Source organism: Stylophora pistillata, chromosome 10 (genome assembly GCF_964205215.1).
Source record: "Stylophora pistillata chromosome 10, jaStyPist1.2, whole genome shotgun sequence".
Taxonomy (NCBI): Eukaryota; Metazoa; Cnidaria; class Anthozoa; order Scleractinia; family Pocilloporidae; genus Stylophora; species Stylophora pistillata.
In genome coordinates, this window is record NC_142528.1 from 22,975,576 (window position 1) to 23,001,500 (window position 25,925).

Below are 25,925 nucleotides of genomic sequence, written 5' to 3' on the forward strand. Positions count from 1 at the left end.
GAAATTAGGACTGTCTTTAAATCCTTTAAGAAAATTTGGCATGAACAAGATTTTTTTTTTAAGTTTTTGAGTGGGAAACTTAACAAGACAAAGCTGCATTTTTAAATAGCAAAGTTATGTGCATTTATCAAAATTCAATAAATACTTCCTCGTCACACTGAAAGGATATTTCGATCTTCGCTCAGTTAGAAATAGTTCTAAGTTACATGAACTCTAATAGCTGTGGAAGATGAGTAATTTGATTTTCGCTCACAATGGCGCCAAGTGAAAAAGTGGCAATTCCTAACTGAATAACGGAAATGGTTTTATCCAAACAAAGTTTTCAACTTTCTCTTAATGCATAATCGTACACACAACGCTTACATTCAGACAGTGCCGTTAGCCTCAAAAGGGACTAGTCATTACGGATGGGGGGGGGGAGGGAACCCGGAGGATTTTTGGGGGAGATCGTATGGTTTTCAAGGGAACGGAAGGGGAATCAACAGAGTATATAGGGGTCAATATAAAACATTTGGTGCCAATTAATTGCCAATGAGGGGGGGGGGGGGGGAATCATACGAATATTAGAGGGTTTTATGGAGGGGGACAACCAAAATCCTCCGACCATCCCCACTCCGAGATAAATTATATCCGGTCTCTAAACAATAAACAGTTCTACTGCTTCATGACACAAACTGAACCAAATTCCAAAGAAGCTCAAAACGTTTTTGAAGAATTTCTACCAAAAGTTACGAATGTATTGTAACCTTTTAGTTCATATAACGCCATAAAAGTTATCAAAATTATCATGACAAGAATAATAAATACGCTATTTTGTTTGCGGAACATTTTAAACGCAATTTGAAAATCTAAAAATATCTATGGGACAAGACCCATCAACACTTTTACTCCCACATGTGATTGACCTGTAATTTCTCCTCCCCGCCTCTAGACATTATCTAACGAACAGGTAATGAGAATCAGAGAAAAAAACACTTGTCCCCTAGAGGGTGTTGTCGTAATACATAATATCCTCTTCTAATTTACAAGGGAATTTTGTGTGGATAAAATGACGCATTATCAATCCAATCTCGGGAGCGAAAGTGTTATATTGAAATTTCTATGTTATCGTAATCTACCATTGGGTTTAACTCTTCCTATTTCTGATTTAGGATCTGGCGACCTTGAACTCCATAAAGTAGATTCACATTGTGGAATTTGTTCGCATCCGGGAATCTTTCCTTGAATTGTACAAGATGATTCTACTGTCCAAAAATATTCTGTAACATTATCTATCCAATCATGAAGCGGTGCCCCAGACTTCCTGGAATTTTCTGCGGCCCTCTTGGCTAGGGCTTCTGTGTTGTTTGCTTCTCGGTCGAACTCGATCAAGAAATCATTGGCGTTATAAATCCCGCCCGGTGGACCGCTGTTCGCGGCGACAGCTTCATCAGAGCTACTAGGTTGGCCTTTTGAGAATGACAAAGGAACCACTAAGAATTTCGTTTGTCCTATGACCATGTCCTCGCCTTTATGCGAGAAAATCATTTTAATTGTCCACTTTCCAGGCCGCATTGGTTTCTTGAAAGTAGGTTTGTGAAAAGAAACCACCCAGTTATCGACAACGCGCATTTCATAGATTCCTGTCACCACGTTAATAGGGTCCACCCACATAAGTTTTACATCAAATGCTTTGCCATGAACCCAGCGATGTACCAAGACGGGGTCGTCCCAGGGACCCATCAGACGAGCCATGTTGCGAAAGACCCTTTCTTTTTGGTCCCAACTGGTACCCACCTGAGAAGAGAGCAGGGGATGTTACCGAACAAGTATACAAAACTGATATATTTTAATATAACGTGGACGTTTGTCGTCCTAATGTCTTGATCAATTACTGTTGAAGCTTCAATAGTATATCACCTTTCCGCGCTATTACCCGCGCCTCTCTTGTCGCATGTTAATCAGCGCCGTATGCTGGTTGCAAGTTTTCACTAGCTTTGCACTCGATATCTGCTCTGGCTCTGCTCCCACGTTTTCCCACCCTTTTGTACTGGTTGCCCGCTCGCCCTTAAAGTTGAATGTGCGTTTTGGCCCCAAAAGTAAGTTTCTATCCGTACTCGATTTGCTTTTAATTATTTAAAATCTAGGATGTATTTCTCTTCGGTTTCACCCTTACGATAGTAACAGCAAAAAGGTGTTGGTAGAAAATACTTTGTTCTTACCTCAAGCCCCACAAGTCGCTGTGGTCCGTTACTCATGTTCAAATTTAAAAGCTCTTCATGACTCAACGGAGCAAGCCACGATTCTAACGTGACAATACGTTTACCGCCATCGTTTGTTAAATATTCAACATGATACAAAACTAATAACCCGCCAAACTGATCATGTTGATTCAGTAGCGTGATCTCCCGAATGTCTGTAATCTTTCCTCTCGGGCATTTCTGGCTTTTGGCGCCTTGCGAGGCAGCTACTTTTAAACTTTTCTCTCCTACTCTAGCAAAAGCATGGAAGAATGTTCTAAACACGTCGCTAGTTTTGGTGATAGAGTCTTCGTGATGGAAAAGATTCTCCCAGTAGTAGTTCAATCCTTGCATGTCGGCCGGATATGGGTCGTAAAGCCAAGAATCTAACTGGTTGATGACCTCCTGGTTCACGATGGCCTCGAATTTTCGTGCGAAAAAATTTGTTGACTTGCTCTATGACGAAATAAAATGAATTAAAATGAAAAGGTTGAGGTAATGATATTAATCAAAAAGAGAGTGTTTCGACCAAAACCGGAGTTATCACAACAACCACTCAGAAGAGAGAAGAATACTCTGAAGAACCAATGAGAACTCAGAGCAAAACCAAGCCCAAAGCGCGGGAAAACTCGGGTGGCCAAGTCATGACTGGCTTTAGTTTTGCACCTGATTGGTTGAGAGAGTGGCGCGAGTTTTTTTTTTAACCAATCACAGAGCGGAGTACAGCAAAACCTATGCATTCCCGAACAACTTTTGACACGCAGTAATTATCCTAGTAGTCCCGGAATGCAATGGCTTTGTTTCCGACGCTTTGTGATCGGGAGGAAAACTTCCGCTACTTAGTCAACCAATCTGACGCGAAACTTAATTCAATTGCAACTTGGTCACCCAAGATTTCCCGCGGTTCGAATAGTTTACTTCTTTATTATATTTTATTTGAGTTCTGATTGTTACAAACTGACAAAACGTAACAAAGGGAATTTCACACGGAGCCAAAGGGAACCTGGCGCAAGTTAAAAGTTGTGTGGCTTCGTGGCTCAACAAATAAAACATCGTTCTAATGTTGCAAACGTTACCAGGGCTCAAATCTCTGTAACAAAGGTTCCTTCGCTTCTTACATAGAGTAATACGGAGAAATAACGGCAAACAGTTGTAACCATTTAAAATTTAACACTAACCTTTAGCCGTGGCAAATCCTCGGGCTTGAAGTCGTTCGGTGAACAGCCACACCAGTCCACGATATGCTTGTACTGACACCGGCAGCCCAGCTTCCGCTTCCAGTTTGTGAGACGAAGATTGCTGCGGACGAAGGTCTCGCAGTAAGGACCATTCCTTAACACGGTATGGAAGAAAGACTATATATATAAAAAAAGGAAATTGGAAATAAGAAACTTCAAACGCACATTTGACTTCGCTTCTGATGAGCTGTGGCTATAACTTACTTCCCCTCTTCCTCCCCCCTGACAAGTTGCGTTTCTTTCGGTCTCAGCAGGCCTAACAAAAAAAGGAGCCTTTGGAAAAAAGCAGTGAAGAGGAAAGAGGTTGGTATGAGCCTGAAGTTCACTGGAGTACTAGGTCTAAGCATAGCCTAGGATTAGGGGCTTTGGGAGGTTCAAGTCTCACAATTCCGGTGGATTATTACTTTCGGAGCTTATCCAAGTTTGAAAAATCAGTTTGAGAATCCTTGTCTATCGTGAAGCGTTACGCTCTTGGTCGAAAGTTTTCAACGCCATCTAAATTCAGCAACTTTTCAGTGTGGTTTATTAATCAAATGCATCCTCGGAACTGAACTAGTTTTTCTACTCCACCTCAAAGAATACTGGCTCGTTACAGCTTCTCCCTTCATCAGGGTTCCCTAACAATTTGCAGGTACCTATTTATATATAATCCTCAGTGGCGGATCCAGGGGGAGGGTCTGGGAGGTCCGGACCCCCCCTATCAAACCTGACGCTTACAACTTTGAGACACGATCGTATATCACTTTTAACTGGCTGATTTTTTTAATGAATCCAAATAAACGGTAAGCGGCCAAGGAATTATAACGTGCAACCGCGACTGGTGGGAGGGGGTGTGGGGGAGAAGTAATTTGCCTCAAAGAGTCCAACAGTCCTTTCTGAACCAAAGTTTGGACCCCCCAATCAAAAATTCCTGGATCCGCCTCTGATCCTGCGTGAAGAAAGGCGCAGATAGTTACTCGTGTTGCCTAAGAACAGAACTGAGTAAACCTAGCAACGTTCTACGGCAAACCTTTTCCATCCCGAGTCCTGCGCACAAACTGCTAAACTGCCCCGTCTCCGACCAGAGAATTGTTTCCAACCGCAAAATCAGACTGGCACGGTTTTCAATTAAGTGTCGAAAAACCAAACCAAAGAAATCGCAACGACCAATCAGATCTAACGTACTATCACAATTATCCATACATGTACCATTAGACAATGGGAGATCAAAGTAAAAACAGACAAACTTCTCAAAGCGCGGTTTTAGTTTTGCATCTAATTGGTCGAGAGCGTGGCGGGAGATTCTGGACCAATCACAGGGCGAATTAAAAAAAACTAAAGCTACCCGGATTACTCTCGACACTCAATATTGTGAATCACTCTATCCACACACCTCTGCTGGAAGTAGCGAGTATCCATACATATGCTTGAGTCTCACTACTAGAGGATCCTTCGATGTTACTAAATAGTGGCAGAACTTTTTGTTCAAACCAATCCAGTCACTTCCACCATCGATCTCGATGTCAGTGGGCAGTGTTCTGTCGCCAAGTCGCCACATGTGCTCATCGCACTCCAAAAATGTCCTATCCAGGCCTTGCTTTTTAATGAACCTAAAAGTACAAATAATTATGCGTTTTGGACCAAGCACGAGCTTAAAATAGCTAGATATTGGCCTGGTTCTTTTTAGCTTTTCGTTTTCATGGACCGAGACGAAGTCGAGGCCCATAAAAACCCAAAATGAACGAGGCTAATATCCAGCCACCTTCACCGAACAAGCTTGGTCAATAAAAGATTTATTATGTCCATGAATCACTTGTTCATTTTCGAGCACTGGGAAAGAAAGGTAACTATGATGGTGCGTGTTCGTTTTTCATTTGACAAATTGCAAAATAACGTAATTTTAGAGGTTTACAATGATGATGAGTAGGCGTCATAAATTTCTTTTGAATTGAATTAGAAAGCTACTAAAACTTCCTTGATAATTTTTTCTCTGCACGAGATCAAAACAGGCAATTTGAACACAGGATTCGCTTATCTTGCCCACGGGCGCTGCTTGCCATATAATAAGTAAGAGAAATCATTCAAAGATAATTATAACTTCGTCATCATTATCATCTAGGTCATCTTTATGATCCGCAAGAAACGTAGGCTAACTTTAGATAAGAAAAACTCGGTTGTTGAATAGTGACAATTGACAAAATTAGCCTAATTTTTTTCTACCCATTCTTAATAACTTGAAGATAATATTCTGTGTTTTCCTTTGAGTTGAAGTAAATTATGCACGTTGCAAAGAACACTCAATAACTGTGAAGTTACCTGAGTGTTAAATTTCATTTTTTCCTAGGTGTAGGACAAATAAAAATTCTGAACGTTTCACATTAAACATGCCTGTGAGTCATGTGTCATCACAGGCGGCCCAAGCTCTCTTTGAGAACCACACAAGGAACACAATTTGCATATCGATCATGGACTTTTTAACGAACCGTAAGCAAAGGATAAAACTGAGCCGCGATTGCTTCTCGGAGTAGGAAGCTGTTCCTGCAGGGGTGCCACAGGGGACGAAATTGGGCCCCTGGCTGTTCCTTATCATGATAAATAATCTTTCTGTAGCAGACACAATTATTTGGAAATACGTTGATGACACGACTCTTGTCGAATCAGTATTGAAGAATGGGTCTAGCTACATGCAATTACGTGTAAATGAACTTGTAAGGCAGTCAGAAGTTGATGGTTTCCAATTCAACGAGTCTACATGTAAAGAACTGAGAATATCATTCTCCAGATCAGGTAGTCTGTTTGATCATATTACTATCAATGACAAGCAAATCGAAGTTGTTTCATCCGCAAGGTTGTTAGGAGTGATAGTCTCGGACAACCTCAGGTGGAACGCACATGTAGAATCTATATGCAAAAAGGCTGCGAAGCGTCTGTACTTCCTAAAACAGCTGAAGCGCGCTAAAGTTCCATCTGATGATATGCTACTTTTCTATACAACATGTATACGCCCTGTATTAGAATATGCGTGCCCAGTTTTTCATCATTCTTTGCCGCAATATCTGTCCAATGAAATGGAAAGGTTGCAAAAACGCGCGTTGCGGATGATTCAACCTGACTTATCCTACGCTGAGGCTCTAGTAGCTCTTGACATTGCGTCACTGTACGTGAGGAGGGAGATCTTGTGTGATGCTCTATTTGATCAGATTGTAAGGGATGAAAACCACAAGCTCCATGATCTGCTGCCTCCACGCAACGAGTCCACCTATCGCACCCGCAGCCAGAGATACTTCAAGCTACCGATTTGTAAGACAACTAGGTTCAAAAACACATTTATCATGGCGAACAGTTTTAATTATTAGTAGCTATCTTAATTATTTGTATTTTGGTTTTTGATACTTCTCTTATTGCATTTTATTGTAGATTACACTTTGCGGCTTTTATTGTAGTTATCTTAGAGTAAGAGATAATTTATTCCCATTGTAAAGTAAGTCGTATTTCAGCCGGCCCGGGGGCTGCAATGATTTTACTTCCTAATAAAGCTATCTATCTATCTATAAGGATTTGTATGGGATTTTCTACAAGATATCCATAGAGATAGTTTAAAGTGAAAATATTAAATAAAAATGGCTTACTTACTCTATACGCGTGTTGTTTGCTTCTGGTGTCGTTATTTTACCGATTTTACTTGATTTAAGCGGGTTTTTTTTAATCCTCTTAAGAGAAAACCAGGATAAAAAAAAACCCTCTTAAATCAAGTGAAATCGGTAAAATAACGACACCAGGAGCAAACAACACTCGTATAGAGTAAGGTAAGCCATTTTTTATTTTAATTAATATTTTCACTTTAAACTATCTCTATGGATATCTTGTAGAAAATCTCATACAAATCCTTATAAATCGATATGCAAATTGTGTTCCTTGTGTGGTGCTCAAAGAGAGCTTGGGCCGCCTGTGGTGTCGTATCAATCAAGTTTGTCTGCCATATTCAGTATGAACCACTGTTAACTAGTACAGAATCTGACACTCTACACTGGTTTCCTGTACATAACTCACCACCTGATCATAATTCAAGTACAGTTCAAGTATAAGTTATAAGTTTTAATCCAGTCAGAAACCTGAAATTTTTTGTTTTTGATACCTTTGGCTGCTTTTTTCACACTTTCACTCCCATTATCTCATATTTAGTAATTCTCCCAACTGTCTGTCGCACAATTTTTGCAATGTTAGTTCCAAGAATTTGATGTTGGATCAAGTAATAATCCCCTCATTGATATTTTCCATTATTCTCATCACTTGTCTGCTTGATATTGTATTGATATGGTAAAGAGAAATTCTCTTTTGGTCACTCATGGGTGTTATTAAATCAGGAGATAAAACACAAACCTCAAGAGTTCCCTTCCATGGGGTTTTAAAAAATTGAAATCTCTGTTGGCTCTTAAAAATTCAACCAGGTTTGAGTTGTGCCTGAAAACCAAAGGAAAACTATAACTGATTACGCACAAAAACATTAATTAGTACTAAGTACATGTTTTTTATGTTTCAGGATACATATATCTTATTAACCAAGTGCGAGGGCCGTACTGGGAGAATATCAGCTCGAGGTCATGACAGTATGGACCGAGCGAGGCGAGGTCCGTACAAAAAAGACTGAGGGCCGATATTCTTCCAGTACGGTCCCGAGCAAGCTTGGTTAATAAGAGATTTATTATACGACTGAAGTTCAAAGGGACACAAATGCGGTATCATTCGGGACCATTCGGGACAGTGCCCGGTCCAATACTGAGAGAATATTGACTGGCAATAGAGCATTTTGATTGGTTAATTTTAGTTATTGGCCCTCTGACTGCCCGAGTCGTGTAATAATACACATGTATTTCACTGTTGTACCCCTGCTACTCCCCTGAGAAGAGAGAAGCACTGAAGAGTTAATTTCCTTTCAGTGTTGGAAAAAAAAAAAATCAACATTGCATTGGTATAGTACATGGCTTGAACCTGGGTGTAACATGTGATAGTGTAGTCAGATCATTGGATGAGTGTGGTTCTGAGAAGGACTGTTGTGAGTAGTGGTGACTGATGTTTTGAAAATCTGAGCTGAAGTCATCATCAGAGTCAAGTGAATAGTTCTTGTCAGTCAAATGTTCTAAGTCTGGTTTGTATAAACTGATTGGTCAGTTTGGCTGCAATGTTATTGGATCTTATTATCCAACTATACCTAGATGAGTACAAATAATGCCATAGACGAGTACAAATATCACGTGGTATTTGTACTCGTCTATTGTAGAGTACTGGTTAAACTGGTTTTCTCGAATTGCGCAAGCGAAGAATTGGATTGTAGTTACGAAAAAAAACCAAATGGCTCACAATTTGAATCATATTTCCAATGACAAAGAGTCAGAATGGCTGGCAAATATAGATCCAAGCTCATTAGATGAATTGAATGAAGAAAAACAGCTTGACGACCAGTAAATTTCTTCATTTATGAAGAAAATAGAAACAGCAACACAACAACGCGCCAATTCCGTTTTGCTTCGCATACTTCTGTCATGCACTCCCCGTAAATAAATATCCGCGAAATTCGCCCGCACTGAAATAACAGTTTGGCGTGTTGGATAATAAATAAGTTATTAGATGTTTTGTTGTGTAGTATCGCTGAGTACTTTTACTTGTTATTTGTATTTTGACTCACCCTACGGGCTCGTCAAAATACAGCACAACTCGTAAAAATACTCAGCGATACTACACAACAAAACGTCTAATAGGATATATTTATTGCATTAATTAGTTTTATGTCACAATCCTCTTTTATTGGTTCAAAGACTTCCTATACCACTACTTTGAGCTCTTCCTTACAAAAACCTGCCAAAAAGACCCTGCAAAGCCTTCTGTTTCAAACAGAGACATAAGTGCCAAGCCCCAAATACAAAATGAGTTTTTATCCTCAAGCAAATAAATCTCACTTTACAAGAAAGGTTTTGCAACTAGTCTCTTCTCAAATTGGGGGTTCTGGCTCTTGAAATCTCCAACTGTATAATATTCAATGGAAGAGCTGTTTTGTGAAAGTGTGGCAAGTTTTAGAAAGAGCTTATAAGTATAATTAATTCTGCTTGTAATGTTTTGTGTGACATGTACTTTAGCAATGCAGCTACATTGTATATCGTACATGTACATCGTGTACAGTTCTTTCTGCTCATGGGAAATTCTAATCAGCACCCAGCTTGCACTTACTGTATTGGATAGTCAGATTCACTCAGGTTTATGAAAAAATCCCATTTCCAATCCTTTTTGGCTAACAAGTCCTCCATACATTTCAGCAACATTTGGAGAAGACTTGCTCCTCCCCAAATAGTTGCCATACTCCATGGGGCCACTGCAGCATTTGGAAAGGCACGGATCATCTTCAATACTTCTCTTCTTAGATAATCAGATCTCTAAACCGAAAAAAAAAAATAAGGTTACAAGATTTCTTTTGGTACAAGACAAATATAAGGAAAAAAATACTCAATCCTAACTGGCTACCCATTGATTCTCTTAATCTGTATTGCTGAAGATACAAGGATGGCAAAAAATTGTTTTCCCATTTAAAACATATTTTTTTTTTTGCGACAAAATCCATATTTGATTCAGAAGTCATTGTTGACTGGAAACAAGAAAATAATCAACACAGGCATGGTAAAGCTAGGGGACTGAGGGGGGGCCTTCAACCACCCCCACCCGCCCACCCTAGGGAGTATGACATTTTATTTTCTTTTAGTTCGAAGTATGCATGAAAAACAAAAGAGAAGGAAGTAGAAGAATTCTCCTCGTCAGTACCAAAGGAAATTTATAGAGGAGAGTATAGAGAAAATGGATATTGATGTTAGGGTGTGTAGGCTTTAAAAATATACATGAAAAAATTATGTGCTTCTGATTGGCTGAAAAAGAGTGCATTTTTTGTGTAACACAAGTGCAAAGTTGTAACCCAAGTGCAAATTACAAATAGCATGTGTGCCATCTTGACTTTCTGTGATGCTTTCTCATGTAAATTATAAATAAGTAAAAACATGATTTCAAGTGCCATTTGGTGTAAATGAGCACTTGTAAAATTTTTCAAAGACCACTAACTGGTAATTTTGTTGTCTTTGAAAAATTTACTCATGCTTTTTAACACCAAATTGCACTGGAAATCATTTTAAATTATTACCAATATAAACTTTGTCTATCTGAAGAATCAAATAATACTTACAGTGTCAATGTGAAAGAAAAAGTAGTGATTATTGTGGTACAAGGCCTTGAACAATCTCTTCACTTGTCGAAAAGCTCGTCCATGAAGAGTAAGAACAAATGCAATCCTGATTGGGTTTCCATATGCTGTGCGACTTAGATCAATTGGTCTAGCAGGACCCTTGGTGGAACGTGGTGCAGGGCAAGTTCTCTTAATGTCCAGTAGAGAGGTATAAAGCAATTTGGCCTCTGACAGACATGCTGTCTTGTAAATAAGTCTTTTACATTTCTCAGATTTCACCCTCTTTAATGCAGAAAGAGCATCTTTGTGTTTCACTTGACATGGAGGAACAAATGGCTGCTCTAAAGCTGCTTGCTCATTATTTTTCTCTGGTTTTCTCTCTTGTTCATCTTGTAACGGATGCTACATGAAAAATTACAATTGAAAAAGTTAAAAACAGTTTGAATTCAATTAATGAGTTATTAATGATGGGGATTGTATTCTTGATCACAATCCTATAATTGACCAAGACAGAATTTCACCTTAAAAATGTCATTACAGTATCAAGCAGACAAATGATATGAATGAAAAATTTCAATTAGGGGATTATTAGTTAATGCAATTCCAAATTCTCTAAACCAACAACATTGTAATGAAATAGCAGACAGTAAGGAGAATTTCTAATGAAAATTTGGGAATGAAACAGGCAAGGTAAGGAATGATTTTGAGAAAAATTATGACCCAGATTTTATGAATTCAGCTGTGTGTTATTTAAACACAAAAATAACTTATTGCTTAACATTAAAATAGAAAAGTTATTATCAGTTAAAAAGCCCCTCTTAAAGTGAAAAATATCCTTTAGCAATATTAATAAACAAGAAGGAGCGATTTAGAAAAACATTTGACGATAAAAAATTGCGATAAACTACTTCTAAAACCATTAAAGATACATTTATTAAGATTGCTTCTGCCGCGTGCGCATTAGTGATATTTTCCAATTGCCGAATTTTAAGGCCAGAGAAACTATTCATAAGGGTTCAAGTTTGAATACTATGTTTCGAAGAACCACTTTAACTATATTTTGTTATGTTTAACCTGTAAAACAAATATTCATCTACCGAAAGTAACTTTTATTATTCAAAACCGGTGGGATGTTGATGTCTTTTGGATGGTGATGTCATTGCAGTTTTGTATCTTGCTCCTATAATCATTTCGTTCATTTTCGATAAATTGCTGCTTTTGTAATAGAACTTTTCACTTACTCCAAGGTCACTTTTTGGTACTGGCCCGTGGCCGAATATTTATTTACTCGAATGAACAATGACCGGCGAACGTTTAATCATGCAGCGAAATCACAGTAAACTATAAACATTGCTATTACGATCTCAGTGATTGTAAAGCAAATTAACAACTCCCTACTACATTCATTTTGGAGATAGCTAAAAGATTCAGCTTTTCATACATCATTGCATTGACGAGTAAATAAGAATTCGAAGTGAACAATCTAGAAACTTATTGGGGTGTCACAACACTAGAGTGAAAATAAAGTTGAAGGACACTCTCTTGAAAACAGATCTTCAAAATATACGAGGAATGTTAAAGATGAACTTCTTTATAAAACACGCTGTTCGAATAATTACGGCTTAAAACTCTGACTGACGACCAAAGCAGTACCAGTAACTTTGTTAAATTATTCAAAAGGAACATAGCTGCTTTACAAAAACTAATCTTAACGCGTAGAAAATTCCTTTTAGATAAATTTTGATATATATTTTACATGCAGGAAGAAATATGAAACTCGATTATGCTTGGTAAACTCCAAATCCTGATAGGGATTTCCTTGGAATAAAACAGGCGTAAAAGGAAAAACAAACCGCTCGCAAAATATTGTTCAGCTGAGGGATACTGCTGCAATATTTTGATTGAAAACTATAGTGGTGGATCGGCAATTCTAGAATCATTAGCAGTTTTAAATGCAGCAATACAACCCAAAGAGAAAGGGCAATAGTCACTCACGGAAATGATAGTAAGAAACATTGTCTTCATTAAATAATTGTCCTTATCTTCATTACCTGTTTTGTCTCGATCCCCACGTGTGGGCCGGTTTTAAAACTCGATCTTGGAACATGACGATTCCCAATTACTAGATGCTCTTCTGGCCAGTGTTTGGACGAGAAATGGATGGTCGTCAACACTTGTATTATCACTATAAGACCTATAATTCCTAAAATAAATCTAACGATTCTAAACTTCATGACCGAATGGGTCACGTAACCACAGATTACTGCTGTTTGTTCAAATAAGGCTACCGCTGACTCCCCATAAAGGGACTGGGGAGGCGATTCATTTCATTGGTTCGTGAGGTGAGTGCGTGACAATTGTGTGACGCTGACCAAGCGTGACGAAAATTTTCTTCACTTCTGGATTGGAATTCCTCGTGAATCGCGGATCAGATCACGATAAACCCTAGGGAAAAAATTAACATAAGATAAGGTGAATGAGTACACAGTTCCTCAGAAAGAAACTTCCTTAGCAAACTTCAAGCATGCAAGTTGTTATCAAAGCAGAATGGGATTTGTTCCAGACCGATTTTGAGTCGGATGGAGATTTGTTGAAATCATTGTTCCTTTGTTTACGCTCAATAACTCTCGCCTTGAGAGCCTCTCTGACACGGAGACACAGATCTGACCGCAAAAAGAGACGTGTACAATACCTGATCGTCTAAGAATGCTGCGAATGTTGGTAACCATGACGGAGGTCTTAAGATGTAGAGGTTTTTTGTCGAAGCTTTAGACAGATTCAATCTGGCAAGTCAGCTTGACGGGAGTTACCATGTTACTGGAGTTGGCCGAGTAAAAAGAGTGGAAACGAATCAAGGAAATCCCACATTCAAAAGGATGCGGAACAAGGCTGAAAATTGTGATAAAATTAAATAACAAACATTTCCTAAAGGAATCAGTCATACGAGACAAAACATAGTCAAAGGATTAATTTGCTTGGTGGGAGGTTAAAAGGATATCTATACAGATTTAAAGATTTCCGCTTGAATGGCCAAAAATAACAGAAGACCTGAAGGCGCTCTTTTTGTTTTGCAAACTTCTGACCTCCTTAATAGGTTTGAAATTGTCCTTTATTTATTTATTTTTTTTTTAGCTGTGCTTTAGACGGATAATACTTTAGAACAATATTGGAGTGTGGTTTTTTATAAAGGAAAGCTGATTCTTACAGTTAAGTATCGCACGACAGATTTTCAGATTTAAAATTTTTTGTCTTTGGAATTTTTTTTACAAAACGTTTATATCATCCGGATCAAATTTTTGCGAAAAGAAGCAAATGGAAGTAACTTTTAAATTTTCGTTTTACAACGAGGGAAACATGAATCAAAGTTGGCCGGGAGGTGGCAGACACGTAAAAAGTTATTCCCAGTAGATCGATGATTTTTTTTTTCTTTGAAAAGCGGGCATATAACACATAAAAAATAAATGGGGTAAGAAAATAAAAAAATTCCACAAAATCAAAAAAATGTGTGTCGAAAACGCTTTCAGGCCTCTTTGAATAAAATAATAATAATAATAATGATAATAATAATAAAAAAAAAAAAACAAAATGCAAAATTCAAAATTTAGAATAGAATACGATTAAAATTTAGTGGTTTGTTCCTCATATGTCACATATCTGCGCAAAAGGTAAGTCATTAGCGGGGTATTTTCCTCAAACTAAAATTAATGTGAATGAACTGTTCCCTTAAGTTCAAAATCAAGGTATTTGTTTTGAATTTCAAACAATGGGAGTTTTTTCGTTTCACCGGATGCCTTATAGTCTTCAGTTGTCTCGTATTTTTGAACGGATCAGTTATTGACACGCATTTAGTATTTAGGATTACCTTGGCTTGTATCAATGACTAACTTTTCTTGAGATAAGATTTTTGGGCAATACGTCGACTAAAAAAAAATTACCAGCTTTTCGGTGCAAGATCGACCATTTAGAAAATCTTTCTGCAATAGAATTAATTAAACATGAGGCTGAAGAAAAGTTAGTGTAAGTTGACATAAACCTGTTAATGGAACTTGTGAGAAGTCCTTGAAAGCCCCCGCCACTCTCTCCTTGAACTGATTGTCCTGGCTTACAGACAGATCTAAAATTATACTGTTTCGATTTTTGAGACAAGCTTGTAGAGAATCGGAAATTAAATATGTATTATTCTCTTCTTTCTAGACAACAACACTAAACAGGCGATATGACGGATAACTAACATCCAATACCCAAGACACCAGAATTAGCTGACTAATGAGTTAGTCACTGAATCTACAGATAATTTTGTCCGAGTTAAAATAAGCGAATTTTAAATCAAGATACTAAAGATCAATTTACTGCAATACAAGGGTTGATAATTGATGAGTCTTACTGAATGACTCGAGAAATGAGCGGAAAAATAAAGACAAACCAGTATTTAAGGCCACGTTATGATGGTTTTAAATAAAAAGTGTTTTGATTTTGACCTTCCATAATGAAGCAACATTAATTTTGTCTGTCAATGCATGTGACTGAAAAAAAAAATTAAATAAAATAAAAAATAGACAAATAAAAATTGAAATTAAAAAAAAAAAAATTAAAAAAAAGATAAAAAAAACTCCCACAGTGCCTTGTGGGCGTATGCTTTGAAAAAGAGCGCGTCGCCTACGCGAAACAAAATGGCGGAAGAAGGTACAGTGAACTGCGTTTATTATGTCCGGTTAGGTATCTTTGATAAAGATAACTTAGTGGTATGACTACTTTAACGAATATATACTCTAAAACTTTGGAATTGTTTAGTGCATACGGATATTCCAAAGGTATGCGGGAATGAGTTTGTTGAATGCACTTGATCGAATCTTTCCAGCTACATCACTCTGGCAGGAAAGGAGCTGCAAATTTCGGTTATATGTGGAATCATAGTAAATATCTACATACGTGCGACATATTTAAATCATCGAATCATTCAGACACTAAACTTTAATTTGTGATTCGCAAACAAGGATAAGACAGCTGTTTTATAATCGTCTCGATGAAGAATAATTAAATGAATTTGTTTAGATCCTTTCAGCAGTAAAGGTCAGAAAACTAGTGGATCATGTAGACGTGTGAAGGCCACAAAAAAAAAATATTTGCATCGCAAAATGTGATGATATTATCGAAATAAGATTTTGTGTAATGTTTTGTGTTGGTTTATTGAAAAAGACAACTTCTGTGGAATAATTCTTAAAATGACGTCAGCATTGTCTTGCCTGCTGAAAGGAGATTTCTTCCAAAAAAGAAGATTGTTTACATTGCAGCTGATATTTCTCTTTTTATTTGTTATTTTAATTTTAGAGACTTCTGCAGAAGCCTTGGTGAGCCTACGAGGTAAAGACTGCACTAGATTGATATCATCAGAGTTAATATTAACTCTGATATCGTGAAACAAGAATATTGATATGCATTGCTCAACTCTTTGGCCCCCTGAGAGTGATAAGCATCCATTTTCTCCCAAATCATGCATTAAGGTCACAAGAATAAAGAATATTGATCACCAACTAATTAAAAAAGCTCTTGACTGTTAGACAAATTCTCTTTTTTTTTTTTTTTTTTTTTTTTCATGAAATGTATAAAGAACAGTACAGAGAATATGCATTTTGATGTTAGAGTGTAAAGGCTTAATAGATGAATGAAAAATTAGTAGGTTGCTGTGGTCATTCTAATTTCTTATTTGATATTTAGAAGCTCTCTTCAATAACATTTCATTGGTGTCATTGTGTTATGCTTAGACAACTTTGTCATCTCCAAGAATGACCAAAGAAAGAGTGATTTCTCCTGTCACTTTTTACATGTTATTTCTGGCAAGGAAATATACATTGATCTACCACCAAATTCTCTTTATACTTAGCATCATGAGAAATGAATTGTAGATATATAGGTATAGTGTGGAGAAAAGATATTGAGATCTTGCTAGTGAAAATGTTGTTTTTCCAGCAAAAAGTTAGGGCACTTCTTTAGTCAAAGATGAAATTTACAATAATTATTTTGTTATTCTACTGGCTGTTTTTTAGTTTTAGTTCTATAGGTTTTGCTTCAATGATATCTTGTTTTACACAGAGTTAAAAATTTCTCTAAAAGAAGACTGACAGAATGAATTTTTGTGCAGGTATTGGATCACAGTCCCCATTTAGCTCACCTGCAAAACGCAGCACTCCGGTTTGTACTCTTATTGTAAATATTTGGTGTCAAAAATGCAGATGCATTGTACTAAATTAAACTATATTTTATATTTACTAAGGGTTTTATGTATAGTTTTACAGCTCTTGGTGAGGATTGATGGGTAATTTTCTTTCGTCAAAGTTTTGATAATGATGGGAGAAAAGGCTATTTTTTTTGCACACAAAAATATCCTAGACTCAACTGTAACTGCTTACTGCCTTAACCCTTGAACTCCCGTGAGTGACCAAGAAAGAATTTCTCCTTACAATATCAGTACAATCTCAAGCAGACAAGTGATGAGAATATAGAATCTGAATATCAAGTAGGGGATCATTAGTTGATCCAATACCAAACTCTCCAAACTCATATCAGAAATTGTATGACAGACAGCAAGGAGAATTTCTAATCAGATCTTGGAAGTGTAAGGGTTAACAGGGCTCGACACTAACTTTTCAACTTATGAGACAAGTGGCTGGTGACATCTCAGATGTTTCGACAATTTCCGTTTGTTTACTAGCCAAACTGGCTAGTGGAAATCGAAAACCACTAGCCAAAACTGAATTTCTACTAGTCTGTGGCTAGTTGGCTACCGTTAGTATCGAGCCCTGGTTAACTTAAAAGAGGCATTGTACATTAGCTGCTTGCAACCTGAACTGAATGTATAGATGTAACATAACTGTAATTATAATATTGGTATAGATTAACCTTCCAAAGGTTGCACTGGTAAGTGCAGGTCTAGTTAAAATATTGTAATGGTACTTAAGTTCAAATGATATAGTTTGATTTTAGTCAAAGGACATGGATACAACAGGTTAAACTTATGATCAAATGAGTCAAGCTGAAAGATGTCTTTAAAAAGCATTGTGGCATTGAAATTTATTTTGATTCTATCATTGTCAGGAAGTTATGGAACTTTTTAGGTCTGTGTTCATCTTCTCTCTTGTCAGTAAATGTTAAAGAGTATCATGGGTATTTCTACCTTTGTAGCCACGGTCTAAGAAAAGAACCAGACAGACCGATGACAGTGTGGAGGATTCTGACTTAGACAGAGGCACAGATGAAGGGGTAAGTGAGAACCCTTGTGACAAAATTAATTATTCTGGTGATAACAGTGTTTTCTTAATAAATAGAATACATAGATTCCATGTTGCCATGCTTCTCTTTAGTGCAATAGATCACAGATGATAATTCAAAATGTAGTAAGAAACAAAAAAGCAGACTTGTACCCAGTCATCACTTTTTTTTTTCTATCTGCGACGGAATCTGAGAAGAGGATTGTGGTACATAAAGAAGCTTGAACCTAAGCTTGCTAAATCCTTCTTATCAAATGCTTCATGAGTCTGACAACAATGGTGGCACAGAGGGCATGGCCACGTGTGTCACTGATATTGTATAAGTAACAGGATATCCAGTATTCTTTTCCTTTTTTTTTTTTTTTTTTTTGAATATGCTGGCTTTCTAAACTGGTTAATTTTCAGGTTTTTTTTTTTTTTTCCAGGAATACTCACTCTCCTCCCCCAGAACAAGGTTTGTTTATGTTTGTTAACAGTTCCCTATATCTGATTAAAAATGAATTGATGGAACCTTAGTTACAACTGAAAGGAATCAAGTACGTTCATGTAGCAAGATTCTATGTTTAGTTCAGGGGTTTCATCGTGGGCTGTGTATCGGGAAAATTGACCACTGCTTTCAAAATCTCAATGTAAAGAACAAAGTATAAGTTACTCTTCCTTGTTTTCCTTGGATGTCTTCTCAAAAGTAATCAGGGCTGTGCTCTAGCAGCTCCCGGTGTCCCCTGGCACCTTACTTTTGCTCTTGGGCGACTCAGGAATCTTAGGTTTTTCATATAAAACATATACTGGGCACCCTGGATTTCACAGTTTCAGAGCACTGGGCTCCCTTCAGTTTTTCTTAGAGCACAGCCTTGGTAATACATCTTTGAACTTAAAACATAAAGAGATTTAATAAATGAAAGTTTGTGTTGGATTTTCTGGGAAAGTGCTCCTCTGGACCACTGATAGGGGAGGGGGGAGGGAGGTTCTTTGAGTTCTAGCAAAGTCTATGTGCTAGTGCCAAATCCAGATGCCTTCTTGCTGTAAGCATAAACAAAACCCCTGCCAGTTGCATTAGAATAATAATTTTAAAAGTGGAGTAATTTGTTAACTGGAGAAAATCTGCTTTCCTACAGGAGAATGACAAAAGCAGCTTCTCTGGTAAGTAACTATGTGTACATGTTTGTAGTTATGGTTTTGTCAACTGAGTTGATAATATGTAAACTGGCCACCATAAAGAGTTTCAAAGCTGACATTTCAAGGGTTAGCCTATAAATACATGGCAAAAATGAACTCCCCCAGCCACCCATTGCACCATCTGCTCCCCAGCCCACTCCTGCACGCTCCTAATTACAACTTAAGGCAGAAAACACAAAAGTACTATCCCTTCCAAAACATTTAGATTTGTAGGACAAAGAGAATGGAGGACTTTATAGTTGTAAATTTTTAGTTTTTAATAGATATTAGTTGCCCTAAGATTGTAAAATACACTCGATAATTCAGGTCCTTTACTGCCAGAGAGTTTAATAAACTAGTCATTCATTTTTAACTCTATGTCAGAATGAATTCGCCAAAATGCTCAAAACATCAGCTTTGAAACTCTTCACTGTGGCCAACTTACATTATCAACTTATTCAATAAAACCATATTTAATTACCTTGTTATACTCCACCACTACCACAATGCCATAGTTTCTTTAGAAACTCATCCCCTTTATTTAAGTGAACATGTATATGATTGCAACAAATTTAATTATGATTTTATTTGCAAGTGATTAAAATTTTCCTTATTAATACAAAACACTAAGTGTTTTGAATTAATGAAATTTTTAACATTTTAATGGTTATAATTTTTTTGTTTATGATTGTTTAGTTATTTGGCAATGGTAGTACAGACAAGAGGCTTGCTAAGGTACATTAAACTTATAGATATTTTTTAAGTCATTGATTTTTATTGCTGGTCTTGTTCTGAGGCAACAAAACAGAGGAGAAGGTGGGATCAACACTTTGCCTTGTGTGATGTTAAGAATTTTTGTGAAAATCTATCTGTGATGAAAAAGAACTAAAGAGGCAAGGGCCCGCTTCCATAAGACCCATTTACTCAGCATTTGATTCACTAACTCCTTAAATATAGCAGTGAAGAAGTAAATTCCTAAGAAACAGAAAAAGGACCTTTATAAGAATATACTAAGAAATAAGACAAGAAAAATAAATGCAAAGATATGAAAAGACAAAAACTTACTGAATGCTGAGGGAATTTATGAAAGAGGAAACACTTGTTGGAAAAATGTTTATATCGAAGCAAAAATAAAACGCACTGCTAAAAGGAGTGTGAAAAATACAATATAAAGGGTAGTGTAATGTTTACAAAGAGTGGGGGTTTTTCACTTGCAGGTATCATTCTACAATGTGAGAATTTTCTTCTAAGCCTTTGCTCGTTAAAGCAGACTCTTTACCATGTAATTCCTCCGTATTTAAAATTAAAACATGTATTTTGCTGGTTCAAATGCCCTACCCCACCAGGGCAGGGATGACAGTTAAATGAGTTAAATGCCTGTGGGTTGCGAGGGAGAAGTGTGGGAGGGGAGGGGGGGAATGTTGAAGCTGTGAATTGATTGATACATAATGTTGTGAATTGGTCTCTTTAGGCTTCATTTGCCAAGTTACAGAACCTTTTGAAGTTACCCAAAGCAGCAAGATGGTGTTATTTTGAATGGTTCTACTCCAGCTTAGACAGGTAGTGGAAGCACTTTTGCTGGAAACTTTATTGGTTTTCAAAACTCATCAACTGATATGACTCTGATTTTGTTTTAAATTTATTCTAGAGTCTTATTTCAAGGTGACAACGACTTCCATGTTTGCCTGAGGGAATCATTTCCAAATTTGAAGGTAGATGCTTTCAGAATTGATGTTATTTTTTACTTGTTGCTTATCCAGGCATTTTGGTGTTTTGGCTTTTGCTTTTTTGCCTTTACTGGTTGTCTATCTAAAGTTTATTCACAACTTGTATAAATTATAATTGCTGCAATCCATGAAAAAAGTTCTCTGAAAAAATCACAAAATAATTAGCAAACAAATCATAAATTTTCCCAAGATTTGATGGTGGTTGTTCCCATCTAGACTTGCTCTTTAATTGAAAGCCAGGTGCCATAAATCGTAAACTTCTACCTGATGGGTTTCAGTATTCTCAGTACCTGTTTACTGGATTATGTAAATACATATAGTTTACAGGGAAAAGGTACATGTTAATCACATCCGGGAGCTAAAGAGTTAAGTCTAAAACAGGAATGGTGAAGAAAAACACTAAATTATTATGCTTTTTTGTAGTAATATGTAATATCGTGTGTTTGTGACCTTCTTTTGTTAATAGACTCACAAATTACGTCGTGTTGAATGGAGGGAAGTTAGAAGATTAATGGGTAAACCAAGAAGGTTAGTGAAGGTTGGATTACTGTTAACAGTAAATGTGAATGATGGATGTTTTCTAAAGAAAACTAAATTCAATTTCTGGTTATTGTTGTTGTTACAGTAGAGTTTTTTTTTTTTTTAATGTATTGCTAGCTACATGTAGTTTGAGATAATTTGTTCATAGGGTACACTATCTGGTACTTTTCAGTATGTTGTAATCTGGTTATATCAACTAATATGAAATTGTAAATTGGCCACTGTAAAGGGTTAAAAAGTTGACATGTCAAGCGTTAGCCCTGTGTCTTAGCCTTTTGTTATTCCTTTGTCAGCCCTTTGTAACCATCAGTTTAGTTTTCATCAGCCCTTCGCCATTCGCTGTTAGCCCTCCATCAGAGACTTTTGTTAGCTCTTTGTTAGCCCTTCATTAGCCCTTCTTAAACATAAATTTAGTCTGCATTAGCCCTTTGCCATTTGCTCTGACGAAGGGCTAATGCTTAAAACATCAGTTTTTTAACTCTTTACGGTCGCCAATTTACAATTTCAACTTAATTGATGTAACCAAATTAGCTCGTTACCCATGCAACACTGCAGTCTCTTTAGAAACCTACCCCCTTTATTCACTTGACTTTTTATGTTGATTGAGCCATTCATCCCCTCGACTGACCAGCATCAAACTTCTCCTTACAGCATCACCCCTAAATCAAACAGTAAAGATATGAGAATATAGAAAACAATTGCAGGCTGAAGAAGTTCTTGATTGTCAAACAAATTCTTGCCATTGGCACCACAGGAAATGCTCAGATAATAGTATGAAGAATACATGTATTCATATTTTATGTTGGGATGTAAAAGTCTAGGTCAAAGTTGTTTTGTTGGTTGTACACTTTAGATGTTCTCCAGCCTTTTTCCTGGAGGAGCGGCAAGCCTTGGAAGAGAAAAGACGAAAGATCCGCATGCTTCAGCAACGAAAGGCCAGTCTTCACTTTTTTTTTCTTTCTAGAATGATTGGTGTCTTTTTGGACTGTTATTTTTGTCAGTAGTTCTTTTTTGCCAATTATGTCCAGTAAGTGTTTTAGTGATGTCAACAAGATTTTTATCGCCTATCAACAGGTTACTGAACTAAGCAGGTTCAAAGATTTACCAGATGAAGTTCCGTTACCTTTAGTTATTGGAACAAAGGTTACAGGTTGGTTGTTTGATCATTATAAACATTAATCTTTACCCTTTTGACTTTCTGGGCAGATGCCAAACACTTCAGGCTTTATTTACATAATTATTTTCTTGAAATGATATTTCTTTAAATCCTCATCTGCCACTTTGGGTTAATGTTGGTGAATCCCTTAGTGATCATAGAGAAAAATCTGAAATTTTGAGGAGAGGACACTTGAAAACCACTTTTGAAGTGAAAGGGTTAATTTTGATTTCCTTTCACTCCAGCCCGCCTGCGTGAGCCTCCTCATGATGGCCTTTTCACCGGTCAGATAGATGCTGTTGATACTGTAAATTTCTCTTACAGAGTAACTTTTGATCGCCCAGGTTTGTATTCAGAGCTTGTTTAAATTAGCAGTACTTAGTATGATTTTATTGTGTTACAGCTTTATAGTAATATGTACGTAATGACTGAGTAGGAGGGCTGGGCGGGAAAATATTTACTACAGACAGAGCACAGTGAGGTCTGTGCCTCATGACCAAGAGCCAAACTCAGTCAATATAATGCACCAAGTGTTAAAAAGTTCAGCCTAAATAGGATGCGAGGCACAGGAGCACAAAAATAATTCTGTATTGATCATTAATTTTCCTTTAGTTTTTCAAGTCAGAACAAGAAAATCCCAATTCTTTGAAAAAACCGACTCTTTTTTTCTCACTTCTGTTTTCCTTTACGTTTTTGCAATAAAGTGACAAGAGAGCAGCAGGGCTGGACTCCTTTGTCTGGACTGGCTTACGTCAACCTGTCTGGCCCTGCACATTAGCTTTTACTATGGTTTCCTATAGGATTGTGTGAGCAGTGCTGAATGGGTCTTATGATAATACATCTTCTATGGAGTTCTAAAATACATATAAATGTAAATAAAACTGATAATGATAATAATGATAACAATTATAGTACTACTACTACTACCACTAATAATAATAATAATAAAGATATATACTGCAGGAGTGGAGAGTGCTTTTCACACATGCTGATTGGCTAGTTTGGAAGTGAATAGCAAGTAGTGTTCACCTCTGAGTTGCTGATTAGACAAAGTCATGCACAAAAAGTTTTATTTCTGACCATTTTTCGGCATAAAAAAAGTAAACTAATTTTTTAGTATATCTCTGTGGTATATTTTAAAACAATTATTCATGTCAGTGTTGGTGAAAGTGGTGGAGATTTGCATTACGGCTTTGCAGCTCAGTAAATATCCATCATTATTCACCTCCTCTTTGGTGAATAAATGTTAATTAATGATAATTGTTATGATAATAATGATGACCAATAAATTTACATGTGACAAAGAGTCTCTCAAGTGGCCAGTTGAATTTGTAATAAAGTAATGCACAACAACAACTTGGAATAGTTTTATAATAACATTTCAGCTTGTAGTGGTCAATATTTCTCTAGTTTTATTGGATTTTTCTTTGAAATTTTTATACCTGCAGGCCTTGGAACTCATTCAGTACCTGATCTTGAAGTATTGGTGAGTAATTATTTTTTCTTAATAATCTTTTCTTATCTTTTCATTTTTTTTTTTCTGGTTAACCCATTGACTCCTGAACCGCCCGTAACCGCCCGAACTTCGCGATCGCCTCGCGCGAGAACGCTTTCCCCCCTACCTCCCATACTAAGTGGAATTTTGTCCCCAAACTTCCTCTATAGTTTGGAGATCAATAAGCCAATCAGAATCCGTTGTTTGCGCATATATTTTTTCGACTTTAGGGGGTACTAGAGGGGCATTACTCTATGCGTCTTCACTAAATGATCAAATTTGAAAATATGGCGTCCACGCGGCCGACCCTCAAAATTTTCAGGTCGGATTTTTCGTTCATTTGCGATCGAGTTAGACCTTGTGGAATTCAGAATGTAAAGTAACAATGCTATAGAATACTCTACTTGTAAAAGAATGGATATCCAGGTCTTAAAAGTGACAGAATAAGCTCTCAAGTCAACGACACTACGATTCTCTAAGGCGATGCGAATTATGGACGTAAAGTGAAAACCGAACTTTCGGACTTCAAGCAGGGCCTGGCGACAATTTGACGATTCGATGGCCCGGTAAATATTATGTTTGAGTAACAATGTGTTCAAAAAGTATAGTTTAATACAAGATTTTGCCTCAAATCAAAGTTTTTTCAGAATTTTCAGCATAACGCTGCGCAATTTCTGGCCACGAACGCAAGTAAACAACGATCTAAGCATGATGAATTTTAGCGCGTGGGCTTTTTACACGTAAGAAATTCGTACGTTTTTCGCTTATAACAGTAAATCAAAAACTGTTTTGAATAAATCTGACGTCCCGAAATATTTCTTGGCCATTTTAGTCTTGCTTCCTATTGATAGATTCCATGAAACCTGAGATCTCTTCACTCACGGACAAATTTGCATATTCTCGGTTTTCACTCACGTGACCAATGCCCTGACAACCGTTGCTATCCGCCATGTTGGTGTACAAACAAACACAGTTGTGAAGAAGTAAGTCGTGATGGTTCTGTGCTTATTCGTGGATTGCCATTCAAGAAGCGGGCGAGATAAAGATATTTCCTTCTTTAGAGTGCCTTCAATTGTCACTAATCATGGCGAGGAAGCCGAGGAGCTCTCCTTAGAGCGACGAACGCAGTGGATAGCTGCTATAAGCAGAGATGACTTGACGGAGCAAATCCTAAAAAATGACCGTGTTTGTAGCCGTCATTTCGTCTCAGGTCAGCCAGCAAAAGACTTTGATAAGTTCAATATTGATTGGGTGCCAACGCTAAATCTGGGACATTCAAAGAGAGATAAGAAAGGTAGCAGTAAAGCAGACCAGGATCGGGCGGAGCGAGCTAAAGGTAGACGAAAGAAGAAGTTGAACGAGACAAAAGCAGAAATCGAGGAGAAGAAACTCCGCTTGAATGATGAAGGAACTCAAGCTTGCAATATATCCTTTATAACTTTAAGCAGTGATCAGGGTTTATCAAAAGAAGAAATTCAGGAAACAGGGGAAATTGATGTGTCGTTCGCCGATCAAAGCATTGCTGAAAATGAGAAAAGTTGTCAGACCGAAGCCAAAAGTTTTGGCGACATGTGTACTCAGACTGACGTTTTACGGCGAAAACTTTATAATGCAAGCTCACAGACAGAGGACTTCGATTATCTGTTTACGTCAAATAAGAGAATCGTCGAATTTAACGAAGAGTTTTTCCGGAATAGCGACGATAAAGTACTGTTTTACACTGGTCTCCCCTCATATGAAATTCTGAACTTTGTGTTTGAACTCGTGTCACCGTCTGCACCTCGCCGTTCTCAATCGCTGAGTCCTTTTCAAGAACTTGTTATGGTCCTGATTAAATTGAGATTGGATGTACCGTTTCAAGACCTAGCTTATCGCTTTAACATCTCAGTTCCCACAGTCTCCAGGACATTTCATTCGTGGTTGATGACTATG

The 25,925-nt window shown here is 37.2% G+C and overlaps 3 protein-coding genes across 4 annotated transcripts in view; 2 read left to right on the forward strand and 1 right to left on the reverse strand.

Moving 5' to 3' along the window:
- Positions 1-636: 636 nt before the first annotated feature.
- On the reverse strand, positions 637-12,974 carry LOC111330280 (xylosyltransferase 1). The gene is made up of 8 exons (XM_022935112.2): positions 12,707-12,974; positions 10,656-11,057; positions 9,659-9,861; positions 7,817-7,897; positions 4,830-5,046; positions 3,398-3,574; positions 2,202-2,675; positions 637-1,776 (listed from the first exon to the last, which is right to left on the reverse strand). Exons 1-8 carry the CDS (start codon positions 12,887-12,889, stop codon positions 1,105-1,107), a joined length of 2,409 nt encoding a protein of 802 aa, XP_022790847.2. The 5' UTR covers positions 12,890-12,974; the 3' UTR covers positions 637-1,104.
- A 1,931-nt stretch (positions 12,975-14,905) lies between these two features.
- LOC111330300 (protein lin-9 homolog) overlaps positions 14,906-25,925 on the forward strand; it is a 22,205-nt gene continuing 11,185 nt past the window's right edge. Inside the window, exons 1-14 of one of the 2 annotated variants that reach the window (XM_088735181.1) lie at positions 14,906-14,925; positions 15,984-16,016; positions 16,795-16,844; positions 17,835-17,912; positions 18,346-18,374; positions 19,036-19,060; positions 19,772-19,810; positions 20,547-20,635; positions 20,724-20,787; positions 21,269-21,330; positions 22,196-22,277; positions 22,417-22,492; positions 22,744-22,842; positions 23,947-23,984. In XM_088735181.1, the coding sequence (XP_088591307.1) occupies positions 14,922-14,925; positions 15,984-16,016; positions 16,795-16,844; positions 17,835-17,912; positions 18,346-18,374; positions 19,036-19,060; positions 19,772-19,810; positions 20,547-20,635; positions 20,724-20,787; positions 21,269-21,330; positions 22,196-22,277; positions 22,417-22,492; positions 22,744-22,842; positions 23,947-23,984 (768 nt within the window). In that variant the 5' untranslated portion in view covers positions 14,906-14,921. Of the gene's footprint in view, positions 14,926-15,296; positions 15,339-15,983; positions 16,017-16,794; positions 16,845-17,834; positions 17,913-18,345; positions 18,375-19,035; positions 19,061-19,771; positions 19,811-20,546; positions 20,636-20,723; positions 20,788-21,268; positions 21,331-22,195; positions 22,278-22,416; positions 22,493-22,743; positions 22,843-23,946; positions 23,985-25,925 lie in introns of those variants that run through there. The other variant, XM_022935142.2, reaches the window with a different exon arrangement.
- The window catches only part of LOC148722294 (uncharacterized), a 1,820-nt gene continuing 797 nt past the window's right edge, over positions 24,903-25,925 (forward strand). Inside the window, exon 1 of the mRNA XM_088735182.1 lies at positions 24,903-25,925. This exon is cut by the window's right edge and continues 797 nt beyond it. Coding sequence (XP_088591308.1) covers positions 24,987-25,925 — 939 coding nt within the window. The 5' untranslated portion in view covers positions 24,903-24,986.